This window comes from Cervus elaphus, chromosome 3, assembly GCF_910594005.1.
Source record: "Cervus elaphus chromosome 3, mCerEla1.1, whole genome shotgun sequence".
Classification (NCBI taxonomy): domain Eukaryota; kingdom Metazoa; phylum Chordata; class Mammalia; order Artiodactyla; family Cervidae; genus Cervus; species Cervus elaphus.
The window spans coordinates 11,209,903-11,230,205 of NC_057817.1; the positions used below are offsets into that span (position 1 = coordinate 11,209,903).

The 20,303-nt window shown below is 35.1% G+C and overlaps 1 protein-coding gene and 1 non-coding gene across 2 annotated transcripts in view; one reads left to right on the top strand and one right to left on the bottom strand.

The window, feature by feature from the left end:
• The window catches only part of PTPRQ (protein tyrosine phosphatase receptor type Q), a 301,145-nt gene that overhangs the window by 58,984 nt on the left and 221,858 nt on the right, over positions 1-20,303 (top strand). The window contains exons 19-25 of the mRNA XM_043880358.1: positions 5,082-5,242; positions 6,054-6,165; positions 6,843-7,069; positions 9,450-9,519; positions 16,431-16,630; positions 17,708-17,957; positions 20,059-20,187. Of these exons, the coding sequence (XP_043736293.1) occupies positions 5,082-5,242; positions 6,054-6,165; positions 6,843-7,069; positions 9,450-9,519; positions 16,431-16,630; positions 17,708-17,957; positions 20,059-20,187 (1,149 nt within the window). The remainder of the gene's footprint in view (positions 1-5,081; positions 5,243-6,053; positions 6,166-6,842; positions 7,070-9,449; positions 9,520-16,430; positions 16,631-17,707; positions 17,958-20,058; positions 20,188-20,303) is intronic.
• Positions 2,069-2,175, bottom strand: LOC122686525. The gene has a single exon (XR_006338805.1). It is a non-coding gene; the product is annotated as a U6 spliceosomal RNA (small nuclear RNA).

Here is a 20,303-nt window from a genome sequence, read left to right on the forward strand (position 1 = left end):
CAAGCTATGATAAATCATTAAAAGACTTAAACGTGATGTTGAAAGCTTATCATATACAGTGTCGGTACATGGGAAGTATATTAAAAGTTAATAATAATGGTGTGTTTTCAAGTCTTCACTTTTTCCTTTAAAATATCTGTCCACTGTAGGCTCTGTTTCCTTAGCACTGTTCTGATAGGCGTGTGTGACCCTTTACGGGTATCTCACGGTATGTACCGTTGTGCTCTCATTGCGTTTGCACTCTTTTAAGAATCAGAATCTCCTGAGGAGATGCCTAAGACGCTCGCTTTTCTATTTGGAATCTCTTCTTACTCTCCGTCTCAAAGGTTAATCCACCCTAGTTTGTATCAGAACTTGGTATGTGTGGTCCTTTTAACTCTTTTGAACTCTTTTCCTGTGTAGACATCATAGGATCACACTTGTGTTTTGTCTCAGCTTCTCAAAATGCAGCTGAGGTAAATTTACTGAAATACCAAGGGGAAGAGTTGAGAGATGCTTTAGAACTGCACTGTCCAGTAGGCAGTGATTAGCAACACATAACTACTGAGGCTTGAAGAGTGACTAGTCCAAACTCAGATGGGCTCTAAGTGTGAGCGACATAGGGGATTTCAAAGACTTAGTATGAAAAAAAATGACTACCTCATTAATAACTTCATATTGATTATATGTGAAATGATATTTTTTATATTTTGTGTTAGATAAAATATATTTTTAAAATTAACTTTACATTTTTTTTTATTTCTTTAATGTTGTTTATCTTTTTTAAATTGTTTTTATAGTGTGGTGGTTTTTGCCATACATTGACATGAATCAGCCATGGATTTACATGTGTTTCCCCATCCTGATTCCCCCTCCCACCTCCCCCCCCCATCCCATCCCTCTGGGTCTTCCCAGTGCACCAGCCCCAAGCACTTGTCTCATGCATCCAACCTGGGCTGGTGGTCTGTTTCACCCTTGATAGTATACTTGTTTCAGTGCTGTTCTCTCAGGACATCCCACCCTCACCTTCTCCCACAGAGTCTAAAAGTCTGTTCCGTACATCTGTGTCTCTTTTTCTGTTTTGCATATAGGGTTATCGTTACCATCTTTTTAAATTCCATATATATGCGTTTGTATACTGTATTGGTATTTATCTTTCTGGTTTACTTCACTCTGTATAATGGGCTCCAGTTTCATCCATCTCATTAGAACTGATTCAAATGTATTCTTTTTAATGGCTGAGTAATATTCCATGGTGTATATGTACCACAGCTTCCTTATCCATTCGTCTGCTGATGGGCATCTAGGTTGCTTCCATGTCCTGGCTATTATAAACAGTGCTGCGATGAACACTGGGGTACACGTGTCTCTTTCAGATCTGGTTTCCTCGGTGTGTATGCCCAAAAGTGGGATTGCTGGGTCATATGGCAGTTCTATTTCCAGTTTTTTAAGGAATCTCCACACTGTTCTCCATAGCGGCTGTACTAGTTTGCATTCCCACCAACAGTGTAAGAGGGTTCCCTTTTCTCCACACCCTCTCCAGCATTTATTGCTTGTAGACTTTTGGATAGCAGCCATCCTGACTGGCGTGCAATGGTACCTCATTGTGGTTTTGATTTGCATGTCTCTGATAATGAGTGATGTTGAGCATCTTTTCATGTGTTTGTTAGCCATCTGTATGTCTTCTTTGGAGAAATGTCTGTTTAGTTCTTTGGCCCGTTTTTTGATTGGGTCATTTATTTTTCTGGAGTTGAGGTGCAGGAGTTGCTTGTATATTTTTGAGATTAATCCTTTGTCTGTTGCTTCGTTTGCTATTATTTTCTCCCATTCTGAGGGCTGTCTTTTCACCTTGCTTATAGTTTCCTTTGTTGTGCAAAAGCTTTTCAGTTTCATTAGGTCCCATTTATTTATTTTTGCTTTTATTTCCAATGTTCTGGGAGGTGGGTCATAGAGGATCTTGCTGTGATTAATGTTGGAGAATGTTTTGCTTATGTTCTCCTCTAGGAGTTTTATAGTTTCTGGTCTGACATTTAGATCTTTAATCCATTTTGAGTTTATTTTTGTGTATGGTGTTAGAAAGTGTTCTAGTAAAAATATGGAACGCTTCATAAATTTGCGTGTCATCCTTGCGCAGGGGCCATGCTAATCTTCTCTGTATCGTCCCAATTTTAGTATATGTGCTGCCGAAGCGAGCACTGATGTTGTTTATCTTGTATTTTAATCAGATAGTACTGCTTTAGAGAAGTACAAGTCACATATTTAAACTTAAGACTGAGCTAACCTGCAATAAAGGAAGCCATTTCATGTAAAAAAGGAATTATTTTGACAAAATGGTTTGATCACTGACATCTATTAAATTGTAGGGATTTAGGGTACTAAGGATTAATTTTTGGAAAGTTCTGGTCTAAAAAATTAACTAGGCCTAGAATTACTCTTGCTAGCCCTAATTAAATTGAACACAATGTGAGATTATATATATATATATACACATAAAACTCAAAGATATATAAGATATATATATTAATTAAATTGAACACAATGTGAGATATATATATATACATATATATATGTATATAACTGAAAGATATATATGATATACATATATATAGAAGATACATATATATAACTCAAAAGCTACCACACAACTTGATTTTATTGGTTAGTAACAATTGAATTGAGAGTGATATTTTTGCTTCGTATTTTTCTACCTTTTCAGAGATTAAATTCCACGGGATACAAATCATGTACTTATTGTGGGATCTGTTTCATTAATTGAATCTTTCAGTTCTTATCCAGAAAGCTCCACTGGCGCAATGACTGAAGTATCACTTCCCCTCCCCTCCCTTTTCCTGAGGGCAAGAGTCCCTCCTCTCAGCTCAGAACCACAGAATCCTATTAACTGGCCTCATGCTGCCACTGTTGCCTCTCACCAGTTTATCTCCCATCTTCCGGGGTAATCTTGTAAAATTAAAAATAAGTCAGATTGACTTTCTGCTTAAAATTTTTCAATGTTTTCCATTGCATTTAGGGGAAAAAAAATCTAAAATTTTATTGTGGCCTGCATGACCATCAGACGGCTCTTTCCTAAGTGGTCCCACACCTCAGGCTGGTTTTCCTCAGTCACTTTATTTTCTGTCCATTTGCAGGGCTTCTACTCACTTTGCTTTAAGAGGCCTTTACCAAACTGTCCTGAAGCTTTCAGGCCTTCCCTTTTTTATCAGATTGGAAGATATCCAGACAAATATATTCTTCCTCCTCTTGGTGAGACAGACTTCATCCTTGGCCAAGTTCTTCAGCGTGTAATTGTAGACCATCCGGGAAACTGCATCCTCTCTTCCTCACCACCGTCTTAGTAAACAGCCCTTTACTTCTATATTCATTTTTCTTTCACAGTCTCATTCCAGCTCTTTTTCTTGTTTCTTGAGTAAGACTTCTTGAATGTTAGATACTTTTTTAGGACTCTTGAAGAAATAGTATTAGCCCTCACAATCAGTAAGTGTGAGTAGTGGTTGGACTTCTGTCATGTTAAACTTTTGTCTATTTTAACATGGATAGGTGAGGAGAATAAAGGCCTTTTCTCTCAAGCGTGAGGATACAGAGGACATAGATCTGCATGTCTCTGTATGTCTCATCCAGGAAAAATGCCAGCAGCTGTGCCCAATGAAGAAATTGCACCCATCACAAACTGGGTATTTCTCTGATCACCTTAGAAAGCACATCTTTCACCTTAGATGTGCCATATTTCTAAAGAGTTATTATGAAACTGGTGCTCACTGCATAGGCAGTTGGGAGGTGATGCCTAGAGAATGTTTGTGTCTTTGAGGATGTCATGTGAAAATTAATTGATCAATATGATCTTCAGTCACTGGGCTTCCCATGTGGCACTAGTGGTAAAGAACCTGCCTGCCAATTCAGGTAGAAGAGACACAGGTTCGATCCCTGGGTCGAGAAGATCAACTGGGAGAGGGCACAGCAGTCCACTCCAGTATTCTTGCCTGGAGAATCCCATGGACAGAAGAACCTAATGGGCTGCAGTGCATAAGGTCACACAGAGTTGGACATGACTGAAGCGACTTAGCACGCACTAGCGAGATGGTTACATTATAACCATTAAAGGAATTTTTCCAAGGAGATAAAGAAAAACCATTCTAACCCCCCCCCAATACACTAGGAAATTGCCTGTTAAGATATGTATTTTATGCAATGTGCCCTATCAGTTATGTTAGGAAATGTACAATTAATTTTTAAAATATATTGATTTTCAAATCACTTCTGGTGGAAAAGGGAGTGTTAAAATGATAAACGGAGTTCAATGACTAATTCCAGACTCCTTTCTTTTGGAAATGGTGTTAGAGTGGATCTGTATCAGGCTGTTTTTCACATGCTTAGCTTCATAATCTCCCTCCCCTATATTGTTTGCCTGGAATCTGCACTAAAGATAAGAGAGTGCAAACTTGACTCACCTGCAACCAATCCAAAGAACTTTATGTGGAAAACTCCCTGCAAGTAGGTACAGGCAGCATAAACAAAACTTTGGAAATAGTGAAAGAAAAGGTAGAAAAAAATATGGTTGCAATGGCTAGGACAATTACTAGTTATTGTTTAAAAATTATCTTGTTTTCATTTCCAATATGAAAACTTTTCTTTTAAAGAAACACCTAACTAAATATTCATCAGAAATGTATCTTTTAAAATGTTTGGCATATTTCGTTATTTTTTTCAAATTATTTTCTGTTTGATAAATATCCAGGTAATTGCGTAAGTATTTTGTACCTACTTGTTTTTAAAATGATTTGATTTTTTAGTTAGAAAATAAGCTTTAAAAACCAATCTGGTCAACCAACAGATTTTAGTAGATAAGGAATATCCCAGAAACAGATACATAAATTGATATATCATTTCTGTTAATTAAACTTAAAACTAGACATTTTAAAAGATATGCATGCCTAACACCTACAGAGGGTTAGCAATAATGTAAAGGCTCTGACACTTTCTAACAATGAGGTTGTTTTGAAACTTGGCCCTTAAACCATTGATTTTCCTTTTTCCTTTGAAAGTTTAGGAGGATAACTCTATTCTAAACCTCTATTTTTCAATACCAGAACCGGAAAAACCCAAGAAACTTAAAGCTTTCAATATTTCTGCACATTCTTTTTCTCTGCACTGGAGCCTACCCTCTGGCCACGTGGACAGGTTTCATGTGGATCTTGTTCCTGACAGTGGCTTTGTTACTATCAGAGATCTTGGAGGTGGAGAATATCAGGTATTGTTTTCATTATCATGCTTGGCCAAGCCAACTTGTATTTTATATTTAGTCCAAATAGGAAAGTTGTTTATGAAGCTCATCCACCATGAAAACTTCCTCCTTGGAGCCTCTTTAAAAGCATGAGATGAAGACAAAAACACTGATGCTGAATTGATGAGTGTAGTTTCAGTATTGGCAGACTGTTACCTTAGCAATGTCTGGTTTTTTTTTTTTTTTTTTTTAAGTCTACCCTGAACCTACAGCCAACCATCCAAGGGTTCATGAATAGTTTAACAAAGAAAGGGCAGAGCTATTGAGTAATCCAGGCTCATTAATTGTGCACTTGCCAGGAGGATCTGTCTTTAAATCATTAATGCAGGCAACATTTCTCTCTAGAGCCATCAATGTGATTCTACTGCCTGAAAAATGTGATAATGATGGATTTTCTTATCATTTTCCTTTTACTTTTTATTGGAACTTCAGAGACACAGGTATTTTATGAACACTGTTAAATACCAGGGCTAATCAACGGACTATAGATTTCTTAGGACTCTTCAATAATTGTGACAATGAACTAGGATTGATAGAATTACTGATTTAGTCTTTGATAATGTAGTCTGTTTTGTAAGTTTTCATTGCATGTTATTTGGTAAATATTTCTTCTATAACAAATGTATATTTTTACAATAATAGGAAACACATTGTGGTAAATAGTACAGAGTTATGTAGTGAAGTGCTAACTTTACTTTTTTGATTTTGATGGATTTATTGCTTTAGCTTTCCTACATTTCAGAATTTTTAACACAGTCATCTATTTTTGGTGTTTTAGGCTGATGTTTCTAATGCTGTCCCTGGTACACGGTATGACATAACCATCTCTTCCATTTCTGCTACAACATATAGCTCACCTGTTAGTAGAACACTGACAACAAATGTGACAAGTAAGTATATGTTTTCTATTTTCTTTCTTTTTTTTTTTTACAAAGTATTTGGACCCTTTATAAATCTATTGGCTGGAACTATTTACACTGGCAATATATGCAATGAATGCATGAAAACAGTTGAGTAATTAAAGCAGAATGGAAACTTAAGAAAGTGATCTGTTTAGAACCTACATTCTGCTGGGTCTTTATCTTCCTCTACTTTCAAGGAGCAAAGATAATTTTTCCATACTTGTTTGTGAAATGGATCAGAGACACTGTTAATGGTAATATTTAAATAATACAAAACCATGAAAATAAACTCACTATACTTGCTCCAAAAGAATTACTCCATTTGTAAGGCTGGTTCTTGCTTCCTGAGTGTTTGTGTATAAGCCTTGCATCAAGTGGAGTGTTTCTGAAAAATGATTTGGCGTTAAAACTATATTTGGCATGTTGTATTTAGTAACATTCCATTTTTCACATTCTTATAAAAGAATGTTTTTGGTATTCCCCATAGCATTTAATCATTTTTTCTCTTGGTAGCAAAGCTCTAGGGAGGATAAACTTACACTTACGAGACACTTAGTCTTTGGGAACTTTAAAAGTGTACAGTTTGTAAATATTTTTCTTACATATGTTTGTGAAAATACAATAATTGATTGACCTTATAACAACATGCATTTTTTGAAAAATAGAACCGGGGCCTCCAGTATTCCTGGCAGGGGAAAGAGTCGGATCTGCTGGGATTCTTCTGTCTTGGAATACACCACCTAATCCAAATGGGAGAATTATATCTTACATTGTAAAATATAAGGAAGTTTGTCCATGGATGCAGGCAACGTATACACAAGTTAGAACAAAACCAGACAGTCTGGAAGTTCTTCTTACTAATCTTAATCCTGGAACAACATATGAAATCAAGGTAATTATTTTGTAAATAATATTAAAATATTTCATTCATTTTAAAAGTGAAGGAGTTTTATCCCAACAGGTCAAGCTTTTGCAGCAAGAGACTTGAAGAATGATCATCTGAATCATGTCCTCATTGCCCATCTGGGCTTTTAAAACTTGAACAAACATTATGATCTTTGTGTGTGTGTGTGTGTGTGTGTGTGTATTTATATAATGTATCTATTTTAGAAAGCATTAGTTTAGTGACTTTAAAAAATTAAAGTTTAATAGGTTTTGTAAGCACATATATTCTACTTTTTAATCAAATTTGAAGTTAGCTTTGTAATTTTTCTCTTAATCCATTTATATTTCCATGTTATTGTAATTTTGGATAATGATTTGAAGGTTTCTAAAGAACCAGTTTCTCTAAGAACAACAAATTCAAATTGGTTCCATTCAACAAATGTTTCCTGGATGTGTATGATCTCTTTTATGTTTACAAAAAATGTATGCCTAAATATACAAAATCTAAGAACACTTTATTAAAATATTAAAGAAGAGCATGCGAAAAGCAGTCTTTTATATTAGTTAGACCATGTGAAAATGTTTACAGTTAAGAGACATGTGGTGATGCTAGTGGTAGAAAAATCCGCCTGCCTATGTAGGAGACGCCAGGCGAACTGCAGTCCACGGGATCGCCGAGAGTTGGATACCACAGAGCAATACACACACACGGTATTTCCAGCGGGCAGTAAAGAATACAGGCATTCTCTCATCCCTCCCTGTTTTCAGTATAATGTCAATATGTTCTTTAGTCTTGACTCAAGAGAAAAAGCTGTGTAAATACGTGATCATACATAACTGAGATGACCATCTAAACAGAAGAAATGATAAGAAAGAGACACTTGCCTGTTTTAAAAATCTAACTGCAAGTATGCCTATTTGCAGAATCAAATATCATAATAACAGGAGAGTAGGCATACCAAGAGAATGCACCCCCCACAATGACAAAAGAAAAATATAGATGCTTTTACTTATGCAGTGGTAAAAATCCAAGATTTGATGGCTCTTTCTCTGCGGAAACATGAGTTAAACAGTAGGCAACATTTTTCTAACTGACACCTGAAAATTATTTGGCACAGATATTTTCTATCATAAGCTCATATTCAAATTAATTTATATGTTAAGATATGCTATTCAAAATAATAAAGATTATCTTTTAATGTGATGTAAGAAGCTGTTACTGATAGAAAGGTAATTTAGCCAACCTCATTCTGCTTAGATCTATTTTTACAGAATTTAAATTTTTATTCCTTTGAATTTTCTTATTTCAGGACTATAGGGAAGCCCCTATTCTCTTTTTTACCCTACACTTTATTAACCACTGTTGTAACTTTTATTCTGTTCAAATATATGTTAACCATTGCAGAATTTCAAAGGGCATTTAAAATGGTATATTTGGTATCTTCAGATGTCAATATCAAATCTACATGATATGGGGAAAATCCTGTTTAGTATTTTATATTGTTATTTCATTTGGTATTCAGAATCATCTTATGACATCGATATATTGTTTCCATTTTAAAGTAAAGGAAAATAGGATAACCTTTTTATCTGAAAATTGGTAGAGCTGCAATTTAAACCAAGGCTGTCTGATTCCAGTTATGGCATTTGGAAAAGCTTAAGAGTTCTCATTTATGACACTTTCTCTGTCTATTCTAGCGTATTTGACTAGATATTTCAAGCCAAAATAGTTTCTATCTTTTAAACTCTAGAATATTTAGTCTAAATGATTACCTATTTATTTTTAAAATTTGCCTAATTAGATTGTAAACGCTAAAGTCAGACACTGTGTTTATGGTCTCATGTTCATTACAGAAATAATCATGGTGTCTTAGAGAGAATGTAGTAGAAAGAAATTGAGCTTTAGAAGTAAACACAACTTCAACTGAATTCTGATTCTGCCACTTATTCCTGTGACATGGGGCAAGTTACATGACCTCTCTCAACCAGTTTTCTCATATGTAGAATATTGACAAATTCCTTGTACTTTAATTATGTGGATAAAATGAAATGTGTAAAATCCCTAGCCAATTTCTGAGTGTACAGAAGTTGCTTAATAAATAGTAATTGAAATTGTTATTGTTACTAATAGACATTAAACTTGATTATTAATTTCTCTATCAGGAATCTGAGAAATCTGTTGATTCAGACTATGTTGCAAATATTCACTTAAGGGAAATGGAAATACTGAATAGCTCTATATTTGCTTCTGCTTCGAGATTATTGTTAGGAATTAGAGGGGAAAGTATCTTTATCATTTATCTTATGGACAAATCAAAGTTTTACTATTTCAGACTCTGTTTAATTAGAGTATAAAGCTTGAATGTAATTTTTGTGGTCTATTTTAGGTTGCTGCAGAAAACAGTGCTGGCATTGGAGTGTTTAGTGACCCCTTTCTCTTCCAAACTGCAGAAAGTGGTAATTTTCCTAAATCATTTATTCTGAATTAACTTAGTTAGGAGTTTTCATCATTTAAAATAAATAGGGATATAAACAAAATATGGCACTAAAATGCATAAAATTTTCAACAGCATGGCCATTCAATTACTTTTAGAGTCTTCTTGGATAGTGAATTTATTCATTAAAATATATATTATTCTTTCTGATGGTAAAAACGCTAAGTGCTATCTTAGAAAACTTAAAAATACCCCAAAATACAAAAAAAAAAACCCAAAATGAAAGTTATCCATGGCCCTGTTATATAAAAACATACATTTCTGGCTGATCTTTTTTCTCCTATGAATATATGTCTTTGTGACTATATATTAGTGAAAATAGGCTTGTGCCATTTATGCAAATTTGCATCCTGCATTTTAAAATCAAATCATAAGTATTATTATGACATTAGAGTTTTGGAAATATGGATTGTAATGGTTATCATATTATTCTATACCTTGCAGTCATTACCAAACCAACTTAAGCTACCTCCATTTTCCCAGTGACTGAGAATAAAAATTTGACATCATCCTTGATTGCAATCAGTCAGTAGTACTGTATAATCTATCAAGAAATCCTGCCAGCATTATATCAAAATATATCCTGAATCTAACCCCTGTGCTAATCACCCTTGGTAATCTATCATCATTTCTCGCCTGATCACTTGAATGCCTCTTCACTGGTTTTCCTATTTCTAGCTTAGCTGCCTATAGTGTACTCTCCCCACAAGGGTCACATCACCTTTTAAAGCAGAAGCTAGACTACCGTTCCTTCTCTCTTCCTAACGTGGCTCCTGTCCCATTCAGAGCAAGAACCTGAGTCCTTCCCATGACCTGCAGTGCTCTGGGTGCCCTTAACCCTCGCTGCATCATCTCTTCCTATTCTCCATCTGCCTCCATCCACTCCAGTCACACTCATCTTCCACCTTAGGGTCTTTTCTCTTGCTGTTCTTCTTGCCTGGAGTACTGCTTCACTAAATATCCACAGGGGCTTCCTCAATGGCTCAGCGGATAAGAATCTGCCTGCATTGCAGGAGACGCAGGTTTAATCCCTGGGTCGGGAAGATTCCTGGAGGAGGAAGATGGCAACCCACTTCGCAGAGAGTCAGACGTGACTAAACAAATATCCATAGAACTCTCTGCCCAGTTGATGCAAATCTCGCTTTACCTTTCCTGACTACACCTTCTAAAATAACCCCTATTTCCTTCTACCCATCTTTATTGCCAACAAATTAATTTTTCTCCACTTGAATAGCTTGACATATAACACATTTATTTGGTTTTTATTGCATATATTAGCCTAGTAGAATATAACATTTGTGATAAAAATAAGCTGTTATGGAATGGAAGTAATTTATTTAGTTAGTAATCTGGCTGTTTACTCATAACAGCAAATAGAAGCAATAAATAGAAAAGTAGTAAATAATGGCATCTCCAATCAACAGCAAATATTTTCAGTGAAGTTTATCTTCTAGTGGGATAAGATTAAAAAAAAATGTGTTACTAAGTAACAGATTGAAATGTTACTCACTCAGTCCTTTACAACTCTGCAACTCCATGGACTGTAGCCCACCAGGCTCCTCTGTCCATGAAATTCTCCAGGCAAGAATATTGAAGTGGGTTGCCATTCCCTTCTATAGAGGATCCTTCCAACCCAGGGATCGAACTCAAGTCTCCTGCATTGCAGGCAGATTCTTTAAACCATCTGAGCCACCAGGGAAGCCCAAGTAATAGATTAGAGAAGTGCTATAAAAAAGTTTCTATACTTTTCAGTTCAGTTCAGTTGCTCAGTTGTCTGACCCTTTGCGACCCCATGAACCATAGCATGCCAGGCCTCCCTGTCCATCACCAACTCCCAGAGTCCACCCAAACCCATGTCCATTGAGTCGGTGATGCCATCCAACCATCTCATCCTCTGTCATCCCCTTCTCTTCCTGCCCTCAATCTTTCCCAACATCAGGGTCTTTTCAAATGAGTCAGCTTTTCTCATCAGGTGGCGGAAGTATTGGAGTTTCAGCTTCAACATCAGTCCTTCCAATGAACACCCAGGACTTATCTCCTTTAGGATGGACTGGTTGGATCTTCTTACAGTCCAAGGGACTCTCAAGAGTCTTCTCCAACACCACAGTTCAAAAGCATCAATTCTTCAGTGCTCAGCTTTCTTTATAGTCCAAATCTCATATCCATAGATGACCACTGGAAAAACCACAGCCTTGACTAGATGGACCTTTGTTGGCAAAGTAATGTCTCTGCTTTTTAATATGCTGTCTAGGTTGGTCATAACTTTCCTTCCAAGGAGTAAGCATCTTTTAATTTCTTTGCTGCAATCACCATCTGCAGTGATTTTGGAGCCCCCCCAAAATAAAGTCAGCCACTGTTTCCACTGTTTCCCCATCTATTTCCCATGAAGTGATGGGGCTGGATGCCATGATCTTAGTTTTCTGAATGTTGAGCTTTAAGCCAACTTTTTCACTGTCTTCTTTCACTTTCATCAAGAGGCTCTTTAGTTCCTCTTCACTTTCTGCCGTAAGGGTGGTGTCATCTGCATATCTAAGGTTATTGATATTTCTCCCAGCAATCTTGATTCCAGCTTGTGCTTCTTCCAGCCCAGCGTTTCTCATGATGTACTCTGCATAGAAGTTAAATAAGCAGGATGACAACATACAGCCTTGACATACTCCTTTTCCTATTTGGAACCAGTCTGTTGTTCCATGTCCAGTTCTAACTTGCTTCCTGACCTGCATACAGTTTTCTCAAGAGGCAGGTCAGGTGGTCTGGTATTCCCATCTCTTTCAGAATTTTCCACAGTTTATTGTGATCCACACAGTCCAAGGCTTTGGCATAGTCAATAAAGCAGAAATAGATGTTTTTCTGGACCTCTCTTGCTTTTTCGATAATGCCACGGATGTTGGCAATTTGATCTCTGGTTCCTCTGCCTTTTCTAAATCCAGCTTGAACATCTGGAAGTTCACGGTTCATGTATGGCTGAAGCTTGGCTTGGACAATTTTAAGCATTACTTTACTAGTGTGTGTGATGAGTGCAATTGTGCGGTAGTTTGAGCATTCTTTGGCATTGCCTTTCTTTGGGATTGGAATGAAAACTGATCTTTTTCAGTCTTGTGGCCACTGCTGAGTTTTCCAACTTTGCTGACATATTGAATGCAGCACTTTCACAGCATCTTCTTTCAGGATTTGAAATAGATCAACTGGCATTCTATCACCTCCACTAGCTTTGTTTGTAGTGATGCTTCCTAAGGCCCACTTGACTTCACATTCCAGGATGTCTGGCTCTAGGTGAGTGGTCACACCATCATGATTATCTGGGTCATGAAGATCTTTTTTGTACAGTTCTGTGTATTTTTGCCACCTCTTCTTAATATCTTCTGCTTCTGTTAGATCCCTACCATTTCTGTCCTTTATGGAGCCCATCTTTGCATGAAATGTTCCCTTGGTATCTCTAATTTTCTAGAAAAGATCTCTAGTCTTTCTCATTCTATTGTTTTTCTCAGTTTCTTTGCATTGATTGCTGAGGAAGGCTTTCTTATCTCTCCTTGCTATTCTTTGGAACTCTGCGTTCAAATGGGTATATCTTTCCTTTTCTCCTTTGCTTTTCACTTCCCTTCTTTTCACAGCTATTTGTAAGCCCTCCTCAGACAGCCAGTTAGCTTTTTTGCATTTCTTTTCTTGGGGATGGTCTTGATTCTTGTCTCCTGTACTATGTCATGAACCTCCATCCATAGTTCATCAGGCACTTTGTCTATCAGATCTAGCCCCTTAAATCTATTTCTCACTTCCACTGTATCGTCACGAGGGATTTGATTTAGGTCATACTTGAATGTTCTATACTTTTATATAACTATAGATATTTTGTATATTTAAAGATAAAAATCTTCCAGCAGTTCATTGCCAACGGGATAAGCTGAAATGGACCCTGTGTGTCTTGAGAGGATTATTCAGTTGTCAGTGTTAAAAGAAACATGTGACAAGCTTTATGTCCAGTTCTTATTTGAGACCCCATTGAGAGAAGCAGGTGAATACATGCTCTATGCCATAGGAAGAATTGAGAAAAAAAATTTTTTTTAGAGTTTATTTAAAATTAGAAAGTAATGATTCTTGAAGTCTTTTACTGATATTGAACCTACTTATATTCAGATTATTAGCACAACTAAAAATTGAGAATATTATTATTTTTAAGATTAAATATTCATTAGGATATGAAAGACAATTTATGACTTACACTTTTAGGGAAAATAATTGGAATAATTTTTTAATTTCTTTACAAATAGTTTGGTCTTTTAAAAACACTCACCTTGGTAAATCCTGGTACATTATGATTTCAGATTATGATTTCAACTTGACAGCATTTTGAACTTTATATATTTTATATTCTGCTAACTGACATAATTTCTAGAGTCATTCTCTCTCTTGGCAAATTATGATTTGGACAAACTAACACTCTAGGTTGGTGTGGAAATAATCCTGGAATGGGAGTTTCATTCTGTTTCTAACTTGCTATGTTTTCTTGGAGAAATTACATAATCACATAATCACTTACCTTATCATTTTTAAAAAATGTTGAGGTTAAAATGTAAACCTAAGTTTAGCTAGATCAGTTACGTCCAATTTTTCCCCCCAAAGCTTCCTTTTTATTATTTATGTTATGCAGAACTCAAATTTAATGAAAATTTCTGTGGAATAAATAAATTGCATTTATTATTATTAAGCCAGAAATAATTTCTCTCTCCATGAATAAAAATACTCCTGAAGTATTCATACAGAGTTAGCCCATTATACCATTCTAAGCTGATATTACATTCACAAGTACAAAATCTCAACTTTTTAACTCCCCATGCAGCATTATTTCAGACAAATGTAGATTTTATTTTAGCTTTAAAATATTAGAAATATCCCTTGTACCTTCATTTTTAACTTGATGGATCCTTAGTAATGTAGGAAAATTCTTTACATAAGTCTCTCTATTTTATTTAGAAAGATTTTTTTCTGGTTCAAGAAAATGTATGTTTTGTATAGCGTACATTTTGAAAAGTTTTAGTTAATTTCACATACTTGTATATTTACTTGTTTATCTATGACTTCAAAGTGTGTGAAAGGCCTATCGGTAAGATGATATGACTTTATAAATAGAATTTTTTAATACTTTAGTATCATATCTTTACTTGGAGCAAGAGTCACTCTATAAAAATCAAGAGAAAATGGGGTTTTGGTACCTAAAAATCCAGAGGTAGAAACTAGAATATTTAAAGTACAGGAAGACCTGTCAGCTACAAAAAAGAGCCAGAATTAGTCTTCAGAAAGCATCAAGTCAAAAAAAGAAAACATAGATTTACTGGGGCAAAAATAATGTAAAGTTAATAAGAAAACATCTTTTTCACTAAATGTTGTTTAACAGATTTAATTAATTTTTATCTATTATATTGAGTTTGCTTTAAAAGATATTTTGAAATCATACTTTGGAATTTATAAAGTTTGGTTACCTTATAAATTGAAATATTTCTACACTTGAGCAGATTCTCATGATTGCTAAGGTAGATTTGGAAATGTGCTAGTTTGTATGCAGTCTGCTATTAATATAAACTTCAGGCATTTTTACAAAATTTACATATTTTAGACAAAGAAATTTTAAAAAATGATTAATATTAATGGCAAAAGCTTTGGTTCTTATAGTTCTATAGCATTAGATATTTGACAGACTTTTTGTTTTATTATATTTTATCTACCCAAAAGAAATTTTAGTGCTAAATCTTTAGTATTAGAGAGTTATCATATTGTCATTGTCCTTCTTAAGCTTTAATTCCATTGATAAATTCCCTTGAAGAAAAAAATTTCTATCCATTATGTCATCCATTATTAATGATTAGTCATCATCCCAAATTGTTGTTTTTTGTTGTTGTTAAAATGCAGCTGTTGTCAAGTTTCTTATTTACTACTCTTTAATTCATATCATTCACATACACTTCTTCCCAGGGCCTAACTTTCTTACATAATTTATATGGCTTTCATTTTCAGATCACATCTTGATATTCCTCTCTACAGTGTACACCTAAACACTGGTTATTTGATTTCTTAATACTCAACATATTTTATCTCAAACATCTTGTCTTTTTTTTTTCTTTTGGCAGTGACTTGTCATGGTTGTTCTTTATTCTAAAGGACATCGATTATTTACTTTGTCAGTTTTCCACAGTTAACCTTGAATTAACAGTCATCCCAACTAAAATAGCCCACAGCTTATTATAGTGCAGATTACTAATATTTAATAACAAGGTATCATGAGTTCTGATGAAAGTTGATTTTGAGGGTATATAAAGGTTAAAATATAGTAATCACAACCAGTTGGTGGTATCCACTTTATATTAGACACTGGATATTTACTTATACTCCAGAAATGTGATTTTTGTGCAAATGGTTGGATAATTGTTTGAATTTGCCACTTCTTCATTATCTAAGAATTTGCTACTTCTTCATTATCTAAGGAATTTACATAATTCCAAAGTACATCAAATGGTAAGATGTAAGATAGTCATTATTCAAATTTGTATAACCACAGATAGCTGTTGATTGGATATTTTTCAGACTTATTTGAAATAGTTTATTGATGGATTTATTGACCTATTAATCCTGAAAAAAGCTTATTTGCCTCCTAAACGCAAGTCTGTGGGCCCAATTTCTAATTTGTTATCTAAAGCAAAATCAGTTTAAAAAGTATACCCAAGTATATATTTTAAGAAGTATTACCCAAATAGATTTTATCCAATGTATTACATATTTAATTTTATATAATGTGGGAATTGTAACATCCTCGAATTATATAAATGTCATTATAAGTTTTATAACAATATTTTTCTTCTCCTTCAATCCCTTACACGTCCCCAGCTCCAGGAAAAGTGGTGAATCTCACCGTCGAGGCCTTAAACTATTCAGCAGTAAACTTGATTTGGTATTTACCTCGGCAACCAAATGGCAAAATTACCAGCTTCAAGATTAGTGTTAAACATGCCAGAAGTGGGATAGTCGTGAAGGATGTTTCAATCAGAGTAGAGGACATTTTGACTGGGAAGCTGCCAGAATGTAATGTAAGTCTCATTGAACATTTTCTATGTCTCAAAAATTTTAGGTAAATTACATCTTGAAACTCCCAGCATCTGGATACTATGTATTTTACCAAAGTGATTATTAGCTATTTGATTGCTTACAGTATCATACTATATACACTTGACTATAGTCAAGGTAAAATAAGAGAAGAGTTTGAGAATTCAAGAGTGAGATATAAAAAAATCCCTTAGGGAGCTCTGGAAAGACTTGATAGGCATAGCATTAGTGATAGGCCTTGGAATAAGTAGGTGATTGTGGGAGGGTGGAGGATACTTTATAAGCCTTAAAGCAGGAAAGCATAGGATATCACTGGGAAAAAGATAATCCTTCCATGTGACAGGAGAGGAAGGTATCAAAATAGTAAAGTTTAAATTTGTGGAATTAAATTGTTTTTGTTGTATGTTATCTTTAGTGAAGAATTTGTTACTACTCTAAGCACTGATGTGAAATCCTTGGAAATACTGTAATTATGCTTTTTTAAAATTAATTTTGGTGATCATTGTGATACTATTAATGAAAAGACAAACAAAATTACTTTTCTTTTAAATGCTTTAAGTTAATGGAAGTCACAAATATTTTTAATTTAGATATATTTCTAATATACATAAACATACATTCACATGTTCTTTTGGTGTTACCTTTTGAATACTTATGGGGAAAAATGATCATAATAGTAAGACAGTGATGTATGTTTGAAATTTCACAAAAGGAAAAGAAAAGTTTATCTTTTTGGCTGTTAAGCTTTTAATGTGGATTTAAACAATTTTTATTAATCATTTTGCTGTAGTTATACCTTTATTCAAAGTCACATGAAATCCTGTTCATAAGAAAGATTAAGGTATAAATAAGCACATTCTATTCTAAAGCTGTGGACAATGGTATTAACCATGTATCTGTAGATAATAAATGGGTATAATTAAAATCTAGCAGATTTATCTGTAGCTATAACAAGTAGTACATGCACAAAATAATATTTGTAATATAAACAAAAAATGAATCACACGTATCTTTACCAAGGGATATATTATTTTCCCACTTATGCTTATTTTATTTACTAGGAGAATAATGAATCTTTTTTATGGAGTACAACCAGCCCTTCGCCAACCCTGGGGAGAGTCACGCCTCCATCTCGTACGACGTATTCATCTAGCACGTTGTCACGGAGTAAGATTAGCTCTGTGTGGAAAGAGCCTATCAGTTTTGTAGTGACCAATTTGAGACCTTATACGACGTATCTTTTTGAAGTTTCTGCTGTTACAACTGAAGCAGGTTATATTGATAGTACGATTGTCAGAACACCGGAATCAGGTATGGTTTTTCTTTTCTATTTTTTTGTAGGAAAAAAAGTTAAATTATTCATAGAATAATCTTTCAATTTTTTTTTCATGTAGATCTTTTTGTTAAAGATCTTCCTTCTCTTTCAGTAACTTTTTTCTCCTTAATAACGGATAATAGGCATGCCATTTGGAGCATCTTCAATTTCAATATTCTTTTAAGGTACTGACATAAGCATCTAAAAGGAGAAAGGAGCTTTGAAAGAAAAGATTGTTGAGCTAATAACCATGCTCTTAAGATCAGCTCTTATCATTCTGTGATCTCAGGGATTTTTAATAATTGCCTCTGTGTGTCTACATTTTACATTATCATCTGGTGATGACTTCTCTCACTGATATTGCTGTTACCAGATGTGGAGATAACACCTGCAGTAGCAGGAATATCATGTGATTAACATTCAGTATCAGAGAAAAACAGTAGTTAGAAAATGCCTACCTACCTGTATCTTCTCTGTACTGCAGTTTCTTTATGTGATGAATGGAGACATCTTCATTGTGGATATGGTGTTAGTACTAAATGAGCATTATTAGATGTTATTACCACTAAATTCTAAGAGTACATATTTCTAGGTATAGTATTTGCATATTTAATTATATTATGTAGGCAGTGCTGGGCTTAGTCGCTCAGTCGTGTCCGACTCTGTGACCCCATGGTCTGTAGCCAGCCAGGCTCCTCCGTCCATGGGATTCTCCAGGCAAGAACACTGGAGTGGGCTGCCATGCCCTCCTCCAGGGGATCTTCCCGACCCAGGGACCAAGCCAGGTCTCCCACACTGTGGGCGGATTCTTTACCATCTGAGCCACCAAAGAAGCTGAAGAATACTGGAGTGGGTAGCCTATCCTTTCTCAAGGGGATCTTCCTGACCCAGGAGGAGAACTGGGGTCTCCTGCATTGCAGGCGGATTCTTACCAGCTGAGATACTGTTACGTCACTGTATTACACACTATAAGACAAAATACATAGTAGCAGACTTTCAGTTATGATAGATAATTTTTAGGTTGCTGGGCATTATTCCTGGTAGGGTAATTTCACTAAAGCGTAGTATTTTTTCTGATGACTTAGGTGTTAAGTCTTATCATTTCACTACACATAAGTGTGAAGGTTTTTTACCTTGACTTAAATAAAAATCTCAGAATAAGACCATTTCCTCTTCCATACTTCTTACTTCTTATTAAGAAAAAACTAATTTCATGAGAGTCACACAAAGTGAAATTTGGTTGACAGGTTTGTTTTAAAAAATATTTGGAATGTTTTGTTTCAATTAAAGATTTTTTAAGATATTAGATGCATGTATGGGGAGAAGGAAATAGCAACCCACTCCAGTGTTCTTGCCCGGAGAATCCCAGGGACGGCGAAATCCCAGTGGGCTGCCGTCTATGGGGTCGCACAGAGTTGGAAAACAACTGAAGCGACTTAGCAGCAGCAGCAGCAGATACATGTATGAAAAACAGACCTCAACGGACATGAGTTTGACAAACTGCGGGAGATAGTGAAGGACAAGAAAGCCTGGTGTGGTGCAGTCCGTGGGGTTGCAAAGAGTCAGATATGACTGAGCGACTGAACAGCAACAAATGAAAAACAGACTTTTAAACATCATTATTATTTTTATGTCACCAAGATTACATTAGAATATAGGTTATAAATTTCCTCTCAGAAGCAAATCAGATGTTGATAGAAAAAGCAAAATCACTGCTGGTAGATTCCGAAGGTTGAGTTACTACTTTGGCCCTTCCACCCGTGTACAACAGAGGGAGAGTGTTTATCAAGCCAGATGCTCAGGGCTTGTTGAGTGCAATGCATATTAATATATATGCTTCAGGACACGTAACTGTACAAAGAACTGCATAGGAATGAAACACCCTATGCAGTCATGTACAACATTAAATAAAAATAGTAATGGTTGCAAATTAGGAGTTTAATGATCCACCTTTATTCACATTCTTCAATTATAGCCTATTGTTTCTTTAAGTTGAAAAAATGCTTTGCTGTGTGATATTTTATTTTTTCTCTGCTTTTGTATTTTATGTATTTAATAAGGTGCTTTTAATCCATTTTTTTCCTATAATAATTTTAGTGCCTGAAGGACCACCACAGAACTGTATAACCGGCAACATTACAGGGAAGGCCTTTGCAATATCATGGGACCCACCAACTGTAGTAACAGGAAAATTTAGTTACAGAGTTGAATTATATGGACCATCAGGTAGGTCTTAATCAATTTTATGTTTATCTTTTGGAGAAAGAAATGTATAAAATATTTTACTATTTTCAAACTTTTTAAACAGTACCGGACTGTTTTTAAAAGACCCTTAGCAATGT